Here is a 19,571-nt window from a genome sequence, read left to right as displayed (position 1 = left end):
AAATGGGTTGACATCCATGTTTTGAATAATCTAAGTATAGCAAATAGTCTGTACAGTGCCGTGGAAAAGTATTTGTCCCCTTTCTGATTTTCTTTATTTTACTATATTTTTGATACTGAATGTTATCAGATCTTCAACCAAAACCTAATATTAGATTAAGGGAACCTGAGTATGTATATACATTTTATTTAATAAACAAAGTTATACAGCACCCAATTCCTCTGTGTGAAAAAGTAATGGCCACCTTACACTCAATAACTGGTTGTGCCACCTTTAGCTGCAATGACTGCAACCAAATGCTTCCTGTAGTTGTTGATCAGTCTCTCACATCGCTGTGGAGGATGTTGGCCCACTCTTCCACGCAGGACTGCTTTAATTCAGCAACATTTGTGGGTTTTCAAGCATCAAGTGCTCGTTTCAAGTCCTGCCTCAACATCTCAATTGGGATTAGGTCTGGACTTTGACTAGGCCATTCCAAAACTTCAAATGGGTTGCTTTTGAGCTATTTTCATGTAGACTTCAATGTGTTTTGGATCATTGTCTTGCTGCATGACCCAGCTACGCTTCAGCTTCAGCTCGTAGACGGATGGCCTGATATTCTCCTGTAGAATTCTCTGATACAGAGGAGAATTCATGGTTCCTTCTATTAAGGCAAGTCGTCCAGGTCCTGAGGTAGCAAAGCATCCCTGAACCATCACACTACCACCACCATGCCTGACCGTTGGTATGAGGATCTTACTGTGGAATGCAGTGTTTGGTTTTCGCCAGACATAATGGGACCCATCTCGTCCAAAAAGGTTGACTCAAATTAGCCAAAAAGCACCTTGAAGCACCTGGATGATCATCAAGGCTTGGAAGAATGTTCTATAGACAGATGAGTCATAAGTATAACTTTTTGGATGAAATGGGTCCCAATATGCCAATATCTATTTAATCAAGATATTAGTGTTTTCTTTTCATCATTTTTTTTATTACCATCCTCCAATCTGCCATAACAGAGTAAAATCCCAATTAAATCAATTTTAATCCCACTTTGTAACTGTAATCCAAAAATATGTGAAGAAGTCTAAGGGGGGGGTGAATACTTTTAATAGGCACTGTAATCGTTTGTTTGGTCTTCGATAAGAGTAATACTTCCCAGCTTTCTTCATCAGCTTGTTGGTCCTCCCCAAAAATGTACTTTACACGATTGAACAGAATTCAGACCAAAGCATTGCTTTATACATGATATGTAATGCCTGTTATTTACACTTGGGAACATTATGCTAGAATAGAACAATATAGAATAATATAACAGATCAGAAAATGCATATATTAGATTAACATCGAATACAATCAAATGGAATAGAATAGATTTATATCATTTAAATGATATCATTGTATTTGACTAGGGCCCAAATACATTGTGCCGGCTTAGCTGAGGTCTTCATCACCCAAGTTATGGTCCTCCGTATGGGGCCATGAGGTCCCTCATCCGCTATAAACACTGTCTGTAGTATCACCCACCTACTGTACGTATCATCCGCGATGTGACAAACGTTTGGCCTCAGTCCACATGCAGCGCTGAACTTGGCCAGATGATGTCTCTACGAGCCCAGATGGTATATCGCTCGTCATAGACAGTCCTCCACAGAGACTGAGGTTGAATCACACCAACTGGTATCAGCCCTCGCAGTGACAGCAGTCAAGTAGAGCAGACAAGCATGGGTGATATATTTATTTCAATAATATTTCTGCAGTGCCATTCAGCATACCTTTGAGATGCCGACAGAGAGAAACAAGTTCCTTCTCCACCCCTAACAAATCAGAAGCAATATGGCAGATAGGTCTTTCGATGTTTCTATAAATTGTTCATTGAGTTGAACTGTAACCAAATACAACCAGGTGAGATATTTGATGCACAAAACGTTTTCTTCTGGTTATGAGGTGTGCCAATGGGTAGGATGTGTCATACATCACATACTTATATTGCACAGTATACTTATGCCAAGAAGTCAAGTGTATGCTGTACCAAAATGATATGACACAACTTTGAATTAGTCACCTACTCTGTAGGTAAATAGGCTACATAACATGCCAATCAAAGAGAGGGAGCAAACACGTTTTAGTAAGATGTTATTGAGTCATACATTTTCAAAAGCATTTACAAATGCATCGGTTAATTTACAGCATTGACAAAACCTATAGGATGATACATAATCAGAGACATTCAGTGTTGTTGTGCTGTTATGTAACAACCTACTACTGTAGGTTATGTTTCCATTTCTAGATCCCGCTCCACTCCCCCTTTACCTCTCTTTCTTCCTCCGTGGTCTGCGTGCTGCTTTCAGCTCTACTCTTTCCTCCCTCATATCACGACTGTTGTGATGTCAGCTATGCTTGAATCAAGGATGGGGACCTGTAGTCAAATGGGTGTGTGGGTGTGTGTGTGTGCCAGCGAACATGTAAATGTGTGTGTTGTGGTGTGTGTGAGTAAAATGTTAAATACGGGTTACTTTTCGGCTATGGGCCTATTTACACGAACGCTTTCATAGTCGTGAGCCCATTGTTTTCATCTTGGTTGAATTTTTTTCTTCAAAGAAAGGTCATTGCAATCGTATCACAAGTTAGCCTCTATATTCATTATATCCCCCCCCACCCTTTCCCTTTTTCTCTAACCCGCCCACATGTGTCATCTAAGGGGGTGGGGGGGGAGACAGTGCAGAAGGTGACGCTCCTCCAAGCAAACAGACAGAAACGTGCGCGCGAAGAAATAGGGAGAGGAGTTGTCTACAGGCTATACAATATCTCCATTGTGACATTGGGAGGAGGAGATCTAGAAAGAATTGAATGGTAGCTACACCCCGCGCGTAGAAGCGTAGAGTCACTATAGGAAAGACTGGGAATCATTTTTTGGGGCAATAACAGAGGTGGGAGAGGGGCATCGAAACCGAGAAAAAATAGCCCGAGACAGTTTCTGTGTAAATTCTGATTCGTTGAATGCGTGAGAGTAATATATTGTCGTCAGCATGATCTTAGGTAGAAGTAATAAGCGACGATAACTAAACGTCATTTTCAACAACAGACACTCCTATTTTGTCTCATTATTATTATTCGGAAAGAGACCCTTGTCATCTGAAAGCCGACAGGACACACTGCATGGATATTTTCTCTGAAAGCATACAAAAAAAAAAAAACGATCTCACAAAGAAAACTGCATTTTGATTGATCTTGTGAGTTAATGTGCGTGTTCTTGCACGCACGCACGCACACGAAACGAACCCGAAACAAAAGCAAGTGAGTATTGATCGTGTGTGTGTATTTGTGAATTGATGTCATGTATTAAACACTATTTATTAGCAAATCATCTAGCCTTACAGGCCAAAAATAAAGGCAAAGCGTCTCCGTTCAACAAGTATTGTTCTCTCCACTGTCAGACCTAATGCAAACGAGGGGTGTTTTTATTCAATAACAAGGTGAGCAATCAGTAAATCAGTACTATGTGTTCAAATAGCTAAACATAAAGCTCTCCACTGGGTTACCATATTAATATTCAGCTAACTTAGTTAGACTGTTACATAGCCCGCACTCTTACTTACACTTTGATATATGTCAGATTATATTAACCTAACATTGCACATATGAGGTGGGCGTTTCCCCACCTAGACCAGTAAGTAGGTCTTTATAGTTACATGTCTCTTAAAGGGATGTGTTTTTGTCTGAGTGTGGGTGTGCCTGTCTGTCTGTTGTTTTGCTAGTGTGTTTGAGTGTCTGTCTCGTTCAGTGTGTGTGCATGTGTAAATGGGTAGCACAGGGGAAGTGTCAAGGCCTGAAATGGAGGTTTGATATAGCGCTGTTAGGGGGGGGGGGGGGGGGGGGGGGGACGACGACGACAGGAAGGAAGGATGTGGATGGCATCTAAGGGACCACCTAATACAGGAAGTCAATAGGGGCAGTTTGATGTCTAGACTAGACACTCCCTCTTCTTTAAACACTCTTCGTCCCATCCAGTCACATCATCAATAGTTGATCTTTTTGTCAAGTTGACCAGCCAACGATCCATCCACATTCTCACTCCATTACCTCTGTGTGCACAAAGTCTGTCCTCAGTTCTGCATATCGCTCTCTTTCCTAGTGGTTAACTTTCTTTGATTCATGAGCGCATGTAGGCTCTTTTTGTGCTTAGGCTACCATCTGACTTCTGCACTTTCTGGACTCTTCATGTTGCTTCCTCTGCTTCCCCCCCTTGTATGATCAATCTACAGCAGCATCTATAGATATAGAGGGTGACCCAGAAAACCTCCTACTTTTAGAACAACGACATGTATCAAAGTTTATGTTTGTATATATACCAGTTGATATAATACTGTGTAACTTGGTATACCCAATTTACATACTATGTTATGCCATTTTGAATAAATACACTAGGCGTATAGGTAATAGATCCAACAGTATGTAACAGACCAGAAGTATAATCCATAAACTAACTGTGATTGTATTACATATATTACTCCAGGCTGTGTTATAACTAACTACCTCTTCCACTCTTATGTATATCCAACTCAAACAACAGAACTCCATCTTTCCCACGTTTCTTCACCCCTTCCTAAATCTGTCTCATCTCCAGCTCTAACCTGGGATCGTGTTCATTAGGTGTGTTCGTTCACAACGGGAAATGTGGGTTTCTCACTGGACAAATCCAAGTCGTTTTCCGCCATTTGGTGCCTAATGAACGTGACCCAAATCTATCTCAAATGCCTCTCTAACTCCATCCCAAAACCATCACATAACCCCACATATCTCCTCCTAACTCTAACCTGTCTCTTTTTCATTCAATTACGACTTTACCCCTCACATTTAACTCTTAACATGTGCAATTTCTCTCCCGCACTTCTCTCCGTTAACTTCTCGCAATTTCACTCCTTTACTGCTCTTCCCATCCCTGACTTCAATGGTTAAACTTCACATCTCATTTCTAATTTCTTCACCTCACCTCTCTTTAGTAGCCGATAATCATCAGCAGGTTCAAAGGTCAGGGCCCATATTCATTAAGAGCCTCAGAGGATCAGTTTAGCCTTTTAAACCATAATTAATACAATTTATATGGACAGGGACGGGGACGGGGATGGGACGGGGGGGGACAGGGACGGGGGACGACGACGACGACTTAATCCTAGATCGCACTCCTACTCCCAGACAATTTTTAAATACAGATCCAGGGCTCCGAGCGGTAATGTACTACTCCTCATTCCATCCCTAAATATGACTCACACTGTGTCCCCCATCACTCCATCTTAGGCTTCTAATGGTTGTAATGAGCCATGAAGGCCAGTGTCATTAATTAAGAAACTGACCAGATTTAATGTCGTGAGGGACAGATGAGGTACAGGGTTCAAAGTTCAAACTCTACGGTCATTATGCTAATTTCTTAGCATGGTGGTGGGAGGGGGGGGTCATATAATGTTTTGGTTGGATATGTGTACACTCTGGTGTACGTGATCCTCCAATAGTATCCCTTGTTGTTGAGCTGTGGGTTAGTGAGATAATGGCTCAGTGGGTTTGTAAGGGCATGGAGCTGGCAACACCTGTGGGTTTTATTCCCGGATGGGCCACATATACCGCGTATAAATGTCACTGTCAATGTCCACAGTTCTGTAAGTTGCTTTGGATAAAAGCACCCCTGCGAAATGACGACAGTTAATGTTTAAACTGGTAACAGCATCGCATCTTTCTCCCTTTTCTCTCTGTCACACCTGGGTTGTGTTCATTAGGCCACACCGTAAGGAAACGAAGACGAGCGTTTCTTATTGGATACATTCAAATAGTACCACCGCGTTTGACTCCGTTTCAGAGCGCTTTCTTCCATTTCGATCCTACTGAACATGACCAAGGCTCTGTTTGGCATATTCTTAATGCCCTTTGGACTGTTTTCTGGTGTGTTATCCTCTTACCCACCAAGGGGTGCTATAACATCCTCTCTCCATATAGAATGCTTCGGCATTCTTACTCCCTAGTCCCTACACTTACTATGGCATGCTAAAGGTGTCCACCCACTAGACTTTGCCGTTATTTATTTAATTTAACCTTTACTTATGCAGGGAAGTCCCATTGAGACCAACGTCTATTTTGCAAGGGAGCCCTGCTTCACAAAGAGCCGCAAACAATACAAAGTACACAGTGAGGAACTAGTGACAGAATTATTTGTGACACAGTTATTAGGGTGCAACAGAAGGCTTATATTTCTATGAGCTAGACATTGTGGACTTGACCCCTAGCTTTGGGCAGCACTATGTGTGAAGGACAATTGGTCAGCATCATGTTGATGCCGAGTTTGGACTTCGGGAGTTGGATTCCGTTGCTGTCCGCTTGAATAGTGCTGAATCTCTAATTGCTGCTGTTACCGCTTATTTGTTTACGTCGAAACCTCCCACATATGACTATGTCACCACACCCTTTCTGAAGGACATTTGGCTCAGCTCCGTTTCTAAATGTCCAATCCTCTATTTCAGCTTCTCCGTCCTTTGTTCCTGGGTCTATTCCTGAATCAAGCTCATATATTAATCATTCATTTCCAGCCTGCTAAAAAGGAGATAACCGCTGTTCAGGATATCTTTCAAAATGGAGTCTTTCATTCCAAAACAAAGCCTGAAGGGTTGAAGAGGAGTTATCCTTTGGAGGGTGATTTAGTTGTATCAATATGCACTAGAACCACTGCCCTCTGATGCTGTGGTTCTACATGGGGATTGGTCATGAGTGGCGGACCCCTGAGGTTGCTGCACTGGTGTCGCCGGGTAGATAAGCTAGGGCCTCTGGGAGATTTCCCAGAGTCCATTTCCCTCGTGCACGGTTAATTGATTGTCTTTTTTTTATGCACAGTTGGTTAGGGAATTGGTCGTTGGTGTAAGCTAGCTTGATCATTCCTTACAATGCCCTTGTCTTAGTGTACCTTGGCTTTGTGTTTCTTTGCTAATCCCGTGGCCCATTGCATACTCTGAAAAAGGTTCTACCTTAAACGATAAAGCATTCTTCTGCTTGTCCCTGTATCTTTTCACTCAACAAATGATCCTTTTTTTCTTTCATCAGCCCTTGCCCCTGTCAAAGACTCCTTTTTTCTAAGTGTATATTCTCTCTCTCTCTCTCTCTCTCTCTCTCTCTCTCTCTCTCTCTCTCTCTCTCTCTCTCTCTCTCTCTCTCTCTCTCTCTCTCTCTCTCTCTCTCTCTCATGCTCTCTCTCTCTCTCATGCTCTCTCTCTCGTGTCTCTCTCTCGTGTCTCTCTCTCTATCTCTCTCTCTCTCTCTCTGTGTGTCTAACTCTCTCTCTCTGTGGCTCTCTCTCTCTGCTCACCTCCCTCTCTCTCCCCCACCTGCTTTCTTGTCCTTTCACATTCATTCATACTGTCTCTCATCTCTTGTTTTCCCCCAAATACTACCCACACACCGCTCTCTTGCTTCTCCGATAGTAGAATAGCAGAATGTAGAGTTCCACCATTAAACACAAAGACAGTCGGAGGGGAGGACATCATACGGTGACACTGCACTAAAAGGGGAGGTGACTGCAGTACTTTCCTCTTGCTGCAGTGCCTCCATTTCTCCTGATGGTGTCTCACCAGTACTGGGGAGTGTGAGGGAGATGGAAAAGTGGGGGAGGGTAAAGATGTAGAGGGAGAACAGCGAGAAACCTTGTGGTACATCCTTTGATGAGGAAAAATCCACACACACACACACACACACACCAGCCCACAGCCCACCTTCTCCCTTGCGCTTCAGCATAGCTGTACACATACATGTCTGTCTTTCTCTCCCCTCATTATTCCTCTTACCCATCTTCTGTCCCTCCCTCCCTCCCTCCTCTTAATGTACTCTGTCTGTCCCCCCCTCCTCCCACCCTGCTGTATATCCCCTCTAAGTGTTGTCCCGCTCCCTCGTTACCCCTCCCTCTCTGTCTCTCTCTCCTTCCTCACTTCCATTCAGATGCTTTACAGGCATTACCAAACCCCTGCAAGATTGCTCCCTCTTCTATCTCATCACCTTATCTCTCCTCCTCTCCCTCTCCCTCATCCTCCGCTCTTCTCATCCCCTGCCCTTTATCATCTCTCTCTCTTTCCCCTGCCTCTTTTTATTGCCTCTCTTTCATGTTTCCCATCATTGTTCATATAATTCTATTCCATCCCTCTCTCTTCTCCATCCATCCCACCTTCTCACACAAATGGCTCTCACGTCACCTCTACCTCCCCTGCCTTATCCTCACTTTCCCTTTCTTCTCCTTCCATTCCTTTTTCTACCAACCCCCTCCTCTTCCACCGCCTCTCTCTCCTCCTTCTATCACACTCTCTCTCATTCTCTCTGTGAATTGGGAAAGGGTTTTGCTTTTTCCGCCAACCACGACGCTCATGTTCCGCGCAGTCAGCACTCCTACCAAATTCCTCCCTGCTTCTCTCCTCCTCTCCCTTGCTCTCTGCTTTCCCTCTCTCTCACAGTCTTCTCCCCTCCCCCTGTTCCTTTCTGCTGGTACCTCACAGTCGATGCGCCCCATAATCCCGCGCTCCCTCCCCCTCTTGCTGCAGTGTTTCTGCTAATATATATTAGCGTCAGTGCAGCCATCGTGCACGAGCAGTGCACTCTCTCTTTCTCTACCTCTATTTTTACCTCATCGTTGACCTCCCCTTCTCTCTCATTCCAAGTTCATTATGATTAAGCAGCATTTTTCCCTTAAATTGATTACTTCATATTTTTTTTGAATGCTTTTGAATGCTTTTGTATGCAGTGCTCACACTCAGCCAGGTGAGCCTGTGTGTGTGTGTGTGTGAAGGGGAGAAGGAGCTGTGGAGCGCAGGACACGGTGGCCAGGGCAGGTATAGCTCTGAGAGAGAGAAAGAGGGGGGTACGGTTCCTCCTTCGCTTTACTCTTGATCACTTTCATCTCTACCACTCTTTCTCTCCATTTCTTTTGTCTGTCCGTCTCTCTCTCTCTCTCTCCCTCGCTTTTCTCTCCCCATTTGAGCACAAGTTCTTCTTCCTCCCCATAGCTCCCCCTTTTTGTTGTTGCAGTTGAGATGTGCGTAGCTACTTCAATACTGCGCTCCAAACACTGGCCATCGTCTTGAGATGAAACTCATCCAAAGGCACCCAATTATCTTGTTAACACGAAGCCCAGACCTACTATATACATTTTCCTTTGAAAATGAGCATTGAGCATTTATCTCAAGTACTTATAATGTTAAAAAGTAGGTAATCACTTCCACAGGAAAGGTTTATTGATATTCTAGTAAAGTTGCTTTCTATTCCGTCATTAATTCTCTTGAATGGTTACATTACTTTAATTACAATGCTAAAATCAACATGTTCTCCCCATATGGTTGTATTGCGGAGAAAACATATTGGCTGGATAGGGTTTAGCTTTTACCAATGTTGAAGACTTGTTGTTGTTCATGCAGGCTATTAATTATGACCAAATAGTAACCAAATAAACTCCAACTCTACATAAAGTAAAACATTTTTTACTGCATTTTGAAGAATGGGGATTTAAAAAGTAATCATTGCTCTATGCGGATAGTTCAAGGTTCTTTGTCCCCCCCCCCCCCAACTCTTTGGGTGCACTAGAGTTGAGTAGAGCCCCTATCCGATTCCATGCATAGGAAAACAGCAGTGCCTGCTGTCCATGGTGCTGAAATGTTATCTCTCAATAATACCTTGGACTACGCAGATAGTTCCAGATTTATACTCCCCCCCACCTTGGGGTTTGGGTGCAGTAGAGCCCCTATCCCGTCCCATGCATAGGAAAACAGCAGTGCCTGCTGTCCATGGTGCTGAAATGGTATCCATCAACAACACATTGGTCTATCTATGCAGATATTTAAAAATAAAATTCCCCCCTTGGACTTTGGGTGCATTAGAGTCAACTGGAACCCCTATTCCGTCCCATGCATAGGAAAACAGCAGTGTCTGCTGTCCATGGTGCTGAAATGCGATCCCTCAACAATACATTGGTCTATCTATTCCATGCAGATAGTTTAAGATTCTCTATCCCCCCCCCCCCCCCCGTAGGTGCAGTAGAGACTCTATCCCGTCCCATGCAGTGCTGCTGTCCACGGTGCTGAAATCTGATCGCTTAATTAACAACAGAAGCGCTTCTCTGCTGGAATCTCCCTCAGTTCTAAGATGACCGTTGGTTAGATCTCATTACTGGGTACCTTTTCTGGTTCATTTGTCAAAATAAGCCATTTCAAGTTATTTAATGTATCTTTCTTTCTTGCTTCAACTCTCCTATATCTTTATATCATCCTTTGAAATAGTTCATTTCCAACTGCAAGACATGCAGTAAACACACACACACACAAAAAAAACACTGATATGATTTTGCAGTGTTCTTAAATTCAAAGTGCTCCTGGCATTTTTTGTTGAGCAAGCAATATCAGGAGTACTGCAGTGAAGACTACTGCCAAGTTTTACATGGGCAGTCAAGACTAAGGAATTGGAATCCTGTCTTACCTATCTATTACTCTACTACTACTTATTATTAGAGTTCTGTGACATATACATACATCAACTGTCCCCAAATCAGTGTCTCTTAAGTATCTAATGTCCTGTCAGTCTCTAATCCCTCTAAGCACTGTTCTCAGACCTGTGCTTATATCTGTCCCATATGCTGCCAGTCCATCCCATGCAGCAGCCTCTGATAGTTGGTAAACCTTACCTGAGTAGAGGCTCTCTTGAATTCTGGAATCTTTATATCTAGATAATGTTTCATACTAAAACACAAAACTAGAAAGAAATGAGCAGGAAACAGTCCAAATAGAAAAAAAGATCAAGTTCCAAGTTAAAGATGCACTTTGGAAATGTCTTAAAAGTTGTTTGTGCGGTTGAGAAAGTAGACGTACATGCTGAAGACAAGACATTGACAATTTTGTTGAAGAGGCAAAAAAATGCATCAAGCTCAATGTGAATGGTTTGAGAAAAAGTCCCCAAAGAAATGAACAGGTGATAAAGTAGTAAAGAGCAAAGTGAGAGACTTTTTGAGAAAGAAAGAACAGAATGAGGGGAGAAAGGAAGGAAAGTACGAGTGAGGAAGAAAGAGAATGCTCAAGTAAAATGCAGTGAAGGAAAAGAAGGAAAGGAGAAGAGGAGTGCAGAGATGGGATGAGAGAGGGACACTGAGAAAGGAAAGAGAGAGTGTGAGATGAGGAGGAAACTGAAGTCCAGATTCTCCTTGAATGAAATGTGAGCCCCTTATGCGGAATATGAGATTGAGGGAACAAGGGAGAGAGAGAGAGAGAGAGAGCAAGAGAGGGGAAGGGAGGGCTAGAGATTGAGAGAGCGCTGGAGAAGGGGGTAGGACGAGGAAGAGGGAGAGGAAAGGGGCGTATTCCATTAGAATAGAAAAGGAGGTAAACAACATACATATGGTTTACAGTATGCAGAGGCTTTGCATTGAAGAACACCTTTTCAGAAGGAAATGGATTCTACACTGACAATGCACTGCAATGGGGATGTGCTAACCTAGCGAGGGGCAGGAGAGAAAGCAAATAATTCAGGCTTTTTACTGCAGTGGAATTCATTCACTTGTATAGCGCACTCTCTCTCCCTCTGCCTGGCTCTCATCCTCTCTCTCTCGCTCTCTGTCTCTCTCTCCCTCTTTCCCTGCTTCTCAATCTCTCTTTCTCTCTCTGTCTCTCTCTGCCTTTATCTCTCTCTCGCCAGCTCTCATCATCTCTCTCTCCCTACCTCTCATTCTCTCTCTCTGCCTCTCATCCTCTATCTCTCCCTGCCCCTGTCTCTCTCTCTCTCTCTCTCTCTCTCTCTTCCATTCCCTCTAGCTTTCCCGTCCTCAGGTATTTGTTGAGCATCACTTGTTTTTCCCGATCTAGATAATTTTTATCCTTTCCGATCACTCCATTAAAAAGCTGATTTCTAATCTGTCTCCCACTCCCCACTCTTCTCTATCTTTCTCTTTCACCCTCTCTCTTACACATGCACACAGACACACACACACACACACACACACACACACACACACACACACACACACACACACACACTGACACACAATACAATGCAGAAGACACTATTGGAACAGCATGACATAACCTTGCTTCAGTTGAAAGTAAAGGCAGTAGAGGGATATAGGGAGACATGGTGCCTATAACAGACTGATTGAGTCGATCTAACATTAGTATGGACACTACACTCCTGGGAAGCGATTAACACACACACACGCATCGAATGCTGTGCCACCTAACGTCAGAAAAGCATTAGGGACTTAAAGAAAGGAGAAGCGAAGGAGCGAAATGCATCCCTGATTTGTTATGTTATACCTCCTTCAAATTCTCTCTCTCTCTCTCGCTTTCACTCTTTCTCTCATTCTCATTCCTCCTCGGAAGCTCTCCTTTGGTACCGAGGCATGCAGATAGCAGTGGAGGGGTTGGGGGTTCGCTCTGCTGGGGTCTTTAGTGGCCTAATTAGAGATACTATATCAATCAATTGGGAGAATTTAGACTCTTTTTGGAATCATGTACAGTGCATATCATCTTACAGTAACAGCAGCATGAGGCACAAAATGGAACCAGTCGAATAAGAGTGATACTAGGTGCTGAAATATGAAATGGAAGATATTTTGCTTATAGCACATTCATAACACAACATGTCTTTTTAAATGCTCAAGCCGTAGTCCCGTGGTCTCCGTTTTGCCTTGCTTTAAACTCATTTTATTATTCTCATACTTCAGCCTACACATTTTAAGTGTTTAAAAAACGACAACAACAGTATCATCAATGTTGAATCAAACATGTGACATTCCCCGCATTTCACTCATTTATTACTGTATGTTAGTGACTGAATATAGACTAGGCCTACAGCTCTACTGTCTTCTGGTGAATATTACTTATCTGAACAGCCTTGATAAACCAACTTTACATTCAGCCTGTTTTATGTATTGAAATCTTTCTTTCTTATAGCCTAATGAACCTGCTGCAAGGTCATTTACACCACTCTATGCACATTACACGAGGAATTATAGCGTAACTGAAAAACGATTACTATTTCTAATGTTCATATTTTATACATACATACCTTTCCTTTTTGCTAAAATTATGTCCCTTTCTCTACCCGCAGACTCCTCCTCCCTCCGTTTTCTCTCCTCCTCTCCCTCCCCCAGTTCTTCTATGCTCAGTTCGGTCTGCGTCTCCTCTTTCAAAGGGCGCAAGGGTGGGAACAAGTCATCCAACAAAGCATGTTACACTGCAGACATGACTTGTCCGTCGGAAAGCGAGAAAATCGTGATAAACTGCGGGGGGGTGCGGCATGAAACCTATCGAAGCACCCTAAAAACATTGCCCGGTACCCGCTTATCTTGGCTTACCGAACCGGACGCCGTTAGCAACTTCGATTACGACCACAAAAACGACGAGTTCTTCTTCGATCGCCACCCATCCGTCTTTTCATTCATCCTGAACTATTACCGCACGGGGAAGTTACACTGTCCGAACGATGTGTGCGGTCCGCTGTTCGAAGAGGAGCTGGCATTCTGGGGCATCGATGAGACGGACGTGGAGGCTTGTTGCTGGATGAATTACCGGCAGCACAGGGACGCAGAGGAGGCGTTGGACAGCTTTGAGAATCCCGAACCGGAGTTGCCAGAAGACGACCCAGCGCTACCAGGAGGCGCAGATGGGGACATGAAAAGACTGTGTTTGCATGAGGACGGAAGGAAAAAGACTTGGTGGGAAATCTGGAGGCCCAGAATGTGGGCCCTTTTTGAAGACCCCTATTCCTCAAAATATGCCCGGGTGAGTGACTCTTTTGTTATATTTGATTGCTTTAAATGTCATATTTCATTTGTCAAAGTTGGCCACAAATACCTGAGTCGCAATAAGTTGTTGAAAGTTTATAAAATGAGCTTCCCTTACTAAACAACCAATATACGTATAGTTGAGATGAATAATGCTACCTTAGATTTATGTTCATTAAGCCATCATAATCGAGCAGGCCACTTCGGTAGGCTATGACTTCCTTGACAGTTTGCTTGTGTTAAACGGCAGGATATTGACTCACGGATACTGAATAATTAATTGTGATAGCATGGGAAACATTGAAAAATCGTATGGCTCCTATGTTAATTTCAGATTGTAGACTATAAAGTAGCCTACGTGTTGATATTGTTTCGTTATGAGGGTGCTGCCAAGTCAATGAGTTGACAGTGATATTGATATCATATATATTTGAATCATAATCCACCAAATTCATGTTTTCATAGTAATATTGTCTAGATAATTTAGCCGGCTGTAACAGGTCCCATACCTGCATCCAAGCGCACTATTTTCTCCGTCCCCCTCCCGTAGCCTACTCAAACACTCCTCATTAGCCTGTTTGTGTCGATGTGCCTAAGCGTGCTGAATTTCATGTTATTTATTTAGCGCTCATTTGAGCCTTCATACGACCTCGAAACTGGATCATAAAACAAGTCTTCGTTTCGTATTTCCCCATTTGCCCTTGGTGATTCTCATTTTTGGCTAGTTTATCTGTCCCCCATTACAGTGCGAGGCTATGATAAAGCCCCTTCATGCACGCTTTTCAGACCCATTTCCTAGAAGCTGCGTTCGTTTCGAATCAGTTGGTTCTCAAGCTTATATTAACGAGAGCTGAGGTGCTGAATGTAAAAATGCTTTTACCGTTTGATGATTGATTCTCTTTGATAGTGCAGAAGTCAAACATAGCATAATATACGGGTAGCAAGAAGAAAGATACAGGGTTTTGATGAAGTAATTGGATTGAATAGGCTACGTTTCTTTATCCACACATGCCCTTAGGAAATAACATGTAGGCTATGCACAATTAGCTGGCCATTTAGTTTGCTTTGTGTATAAAGATGTTAAAATCTTGCATGTTGTAAAAATCATGCACACTCTTTTTGATGTTGAGTACCATACACGTTTCCTCGTTGATGACACTGCAAAACACTCCTCTTTAGGCACATACATACATGCTGTATGCATGTATGGAGCCAGGCACCACATGGAAACAACACAAGCAGACAACAGACAAAACAACACCTGCAGCGCAAACATGTATAGATACAAGCACCTGTACATAAAATAAGTATACAAATACACACACGCACACACACACACACACACACACACACACACACACACACACTGCATCTCTCTCTCTAGTACAGTCTAACCTGACTGTAGAAACTACGCAGCTGTCCACATCCAGTATCTGGTCTCAGCACAGGAAGAGCTGTGTGTCAGGGTTAGATAGGTATGTCATCTGGATTGGGTCACCTGATCTTTCCCTTTGGCAGGCATTGGCTTTAATGTTGGATAACAGGAAGTGCCTCTCTATTGGGCGCTCCAGCCGATGGCGGAGACCACATGAATAGGATGGATTCCTGACCGGCACTCCAGGGTTTCTTGAACCGGAAGATATGGGCGGCATGCTTGAACTGACGGATCTACATATGATCAGCGATCAATGATCAGAGCCATTATTCGTAGTACTATTCAACAAGCGTTTTTTTTTATTGCGCATGAGTGCATGGGTATACCGTAGCATAACACACACACACACACACACACACACACACACACACACACACACACACACACACACACACACACACAGAGACACACACACACACACACACACAGACAGACAGACAGACAGACAGCACAGACAGACAGACAGACAGACAGACAGACAGACAGACAGACAGACAGACAGACAGACAGACAGACAGACAGACAGACAGACAGACAGACAGACAGACAGACAGACAGACAGACAGACAGACAGACAGACAGACAAGCTGCTGTCTGTGCTGCCTTTTCTGCTGCAGTAGACACGGGGAGAGAAAGGAGGGGGAGCACCGGCGAGAGAGAGAGAGGGGATGATGAGAGAGAGGGAAAGGTGGAGCAACAGAGATGGAGAGGGAATAGATAGGGACAGGGATAGAGAAAGGGAGAGAAAGAGAGGGGTAGAGAGAGAGAGAGGAAGGAGAGATATAGTGGCAGGAGGGCAGAGACGGAGATGGGGGAATCGCTAGAGAGAAATAGACGTTGGGAGGTGTGTGTGTCTGTGTATGTGTGTGTGTGTGCTGGATTCATCTTCCATCCGCAATGAAGGCTTTAGCAATGCAATCTGCTTCGATATTTGATTGATTATCTTCTCTTTCTGTCTGCATTTCAATTCAGTATTTTTTCTCGTCCTTTAAAATGTAAAGATGTTTAAACATGAATTGAGGCTTGGTTTTTAAGTGATATTATATGAATATTTTACCATCTCATTTGGTATTGATGGCATATGGCTCTGGATGTGGTGTATTATTCTACTTAGCATCTTCTATTGATCCCTAATGGCTCGAGATTGAGTTTCACAGTGCGATTAATCACAGTGTCATCACATAACTGACATTCCTTGATCCTAACTTAATATAACCTCAGTAGAATTCTTGTTAACGGTGTTGTATTGTCGCAATTTGTCCCGTTAACTCATTTTCAACAACAAAGGAGATCTTGATATGTTTATGAACTGGTATTTTAACGATTGGAATCAGCTGTGGTCTAATTAGATTGTATTGCTTGTCAATCAAGTTGGTCAATAGAACAGTGATAATGTATACCCAATAGATTTCTGCAGAATGCAGTGTTTGTAGATATTCTAATAGCGTAAAACTTCAATTAAACACTGAGTCTCAAATAGAGGCCTGTCCCTTTTAATAGCCGGGTATCGGCACTCAATTCAGCAAATAAACGGCTGTTTCAAATAACGGCAGGTCTATGTGAATTGTTTACGAGTGAACATTAGTGAGTACCATAAAGATTGCGCGAAAGAAGATTAAGGAGAGCAAAATCAATGCAGTGAATGAGACAGCAGTGTCTCATTCAAGAGGCGCAAAGAGCTAGAGAATGGTGCTGAAGCATGAAATCGGTAGTGCATGATAAGCAGCCTAGTCTTTGCAAGTCTGATCTGCGATGGATTTGTTATTATGTTTATACTGGTCATATTGGTCATAATAAACAGTGTGGTAGTCTTTTCAACATTTTATTGAGCAAAAGCTGTGTGCATTAAGGAAATAGAGGCCTGGCTCAAATAGAAGCCTGTTTCCAATAAGCACCAGTTGTGTTCAGTGTAGAGCTGGGCAATATGGACAAAAATCCATATCGGGATAAATTGCCTGAATTGATGCGATAATGATAAACACGACGTTAAGTTTACAATATTAATGTGCAGAACAGTTTTTTTTTAATTATCCTTTAAACTACTACTGTTTGTAACCATCAATTGTCCAATTAACAATCATCCATATGAGCAAACTTACATCATTTCAAACGTCACATTCCTCTAGTATAGGCTACTTATTGTAACAAACGATATCAGCAAAATACCGGTATGGTCAGTGGCAATCATTTTCGGTTTATCGTCCCAGCTTTAGTTCAGTAATTGAAGCAAATAAACGCCTAGGCTATCAATTGAAGGTAGACAAGGTGAGGCATGGACTTACTATAAGCGGTGAGCACGCTTATAGTAATATCATTTACTATGATATGGTATTACAGTTCTATCACCACGGCATATATTTGTGCCTGCTCTACTGATACAAGAACATACTATAGAACCGAATAGAATGTATTTGATCCTTTTCCTCTTCATTCAAGAAATCACTTGCACCACGTCCATTTAACCTTTTTACCGCAGTGGGCTGAATCAGGGTCACACAGAGTGTTTCTGGGTAGTCTTAAACAAATCTACTTTGAAACAAAAGTATACACCTCACACACATAGTTATGGGCTTAAACAAATAAGACACCTGTACCACGTCAGATATAGAGTTGAGATGTTTCCAGATTTGAGTTTGCATCCCAATATTACACTTCATATACATCACAGAAAACTGAAATAACAAAACCGTTTGACATAGAAACACTGGATTTTAGGTAGTTGAATTTTTTTTAAAATGTTGATTAAATATGAAATTCTGACAAATATGATTAACATTACAGCCGTGAACCACTAGGTCATTTGACTGCAGGAAAGCCTACAACAAAAACATTACTTATGTCAGTCATTGATACATTCAGTTATTTCGTCCTCTACAGTGGAATGGTATGATTGTCTGTCAGTAGCATATCTACTGGCATATCTCATTTGTTGTCTATTATGCACATCGTATACATTTTGAACCTCACCCATACCTTTTTCACACTATCGTGCCTACCCAAACCAAACTGTGCTGGCTCCTATTCACGTTGTCCTTTTTTTAGCACGATTCAACGACGGCGGTTGTGCAACCAGGCCAGCTCACTACAACTTGGTTGGGCTCGGTTGGGCTCAGTAGGCCTTGTCTGATACCCTCTCTCAAGCTTCACAAATACAGTATGATTGAACCTGGCTGTGTTGGCTGTATCAGTGTTGTTGGGGCAGCGTTGCATCCTGGTTGAGGGTTCAGACCCCCTGTGGTTCACTGTTTGCTGTTCTTCTCTACTGTGTTCAGTGTCAGAGCGCAACATTCCTGTCATTAACACAAATGTGACCAGAACAGGGTGTATCCGGGTAGAAAACACTGTGCTGACCAGAAAATGAAAAGGTAGCCTATCAACAGGGGTTCCTATATATAGAACAGTAGTTATTGGACAAAATGCTTGGGGCAGGGTTTGGGTGACATTGCCATTATCGGTGCGGGACATTGCGTTCGTTTTTGTTGCGTACCTTGTGACTTGGAAGCTTGAATTCTCAAAGGAGTGAATGAGCGGATGGTATGTTTGGGACGAAAGTGGAGGTTTTCATATCAAATATAATTGGTGTAGGTTTCCAAATTGGCGTTGAATCTGAAAGCACTCGTACTTCACACGCAGCATGTACAACAACATCCTTCTGTCTTCTCTTAGCGTAGACTGCTTGCGGGCTCTCTATTTTTGTACTGGGTCAGTTCTAAGTTTGCGTAGTCGTGTGAGAGTTTTTCCGCACCATTTTGCCCTGAAGCAACTCCACCTCCTACTCTGTGCAGTCTGGGTTTGTTTTGCGAAACGTGCTGAACGGGACTGTGGATTGTCTGAGAGTCAGCCAATCATGGTGAGCCTCCCAGCCAATCATGGTGGGATCTCGTTCTTCTCCTCTCCTTGCGTCTTTGTGATTGGAGGAGATCCCCAAGGATTCCTGCTGTGCTCTCCATTACATCACCATCCACATCAACAAGGGGCTCCAGAGCCAAGGTTTCTTTCATTAAAGGGAACCACTCACTCAAGATCACAATGTGCTTCTCACCGTTAGAATAGTTTGTATGACTTGTCCTAAATGTGTGAAACTCAATGCTTTCCCCCACACCGTTAATGTCCCAGTGCAGGTGAAGATATCGCTTAGAAATAAACCCTCTGTAGGTTGCCTTTGTGTTGTGTAGTGGTTTGCTGAATGTAACGCTTTAAGGGGTGGTTTCCCCGGACACAAATTAAGCTTAGTCCTGGACTAAAAAAGCTCTTTCAAAAGAGAATCTCCAATGAGAACGCTTTTTTAGTCCTCGACTAGGTTTAATTTGTGTCCGGGGAAACCACCCCTTTAAAGTGTTACATTCAGCAAACCACTACACAATACAAAGGCAA

At 42.9% G+C, this 19,571-nt stretch overlaps 1 protein-coding gene across 3 annotated transcripts in view; it reads left to right on the top strand.

Annotated features, from left to right (window-relative positions):
* The first annotated feature begins 2,690 nt into the window (after positions 1–2,690).
* Positions 2,691–19,571, top strand: part of kcnc3b (potassium voltage-gated channel, Shaw-related subfamily, member 3b) — a 75,223-nt gene continuing 58,342 nt past the window's right edge. For all 3 annotated transcript variants that reach the window (XM_014158820.3, XM_014158810.3, XM_045702559.2), the window contains exons 1-2: positions 2,691–3,276; positions 13,087–13,760. In XM_014158820.3, coding sequence (XP_014014295.1) covers positions 13,137–13,760 — 624 coding nt within the window. In that variant the 5' untranslated portion in view covers positions 2,691–3,276; positions 13,087–13,136. The remainder of the gene's footprint in view (positions 3,277–13,086; positions 13,761–19,571) is intronic.

The sequence above is a fragment of the Salmo salar genome, chromosome 19 (genome assembly GCF_965601325.2).
Source record: "Salmo salar chromosome 19, fSalSal1, whole genome shotgun sequence".
Lineage (NCBI taxonomy): Eukaryota > Metazoa > Chordata > Actinopteri > Salmoniformes > Salmonidae > Salmo > Salmo salar.
This window is presented reverse-complemented; position numbering and strand designations above follow the sequence as displayed.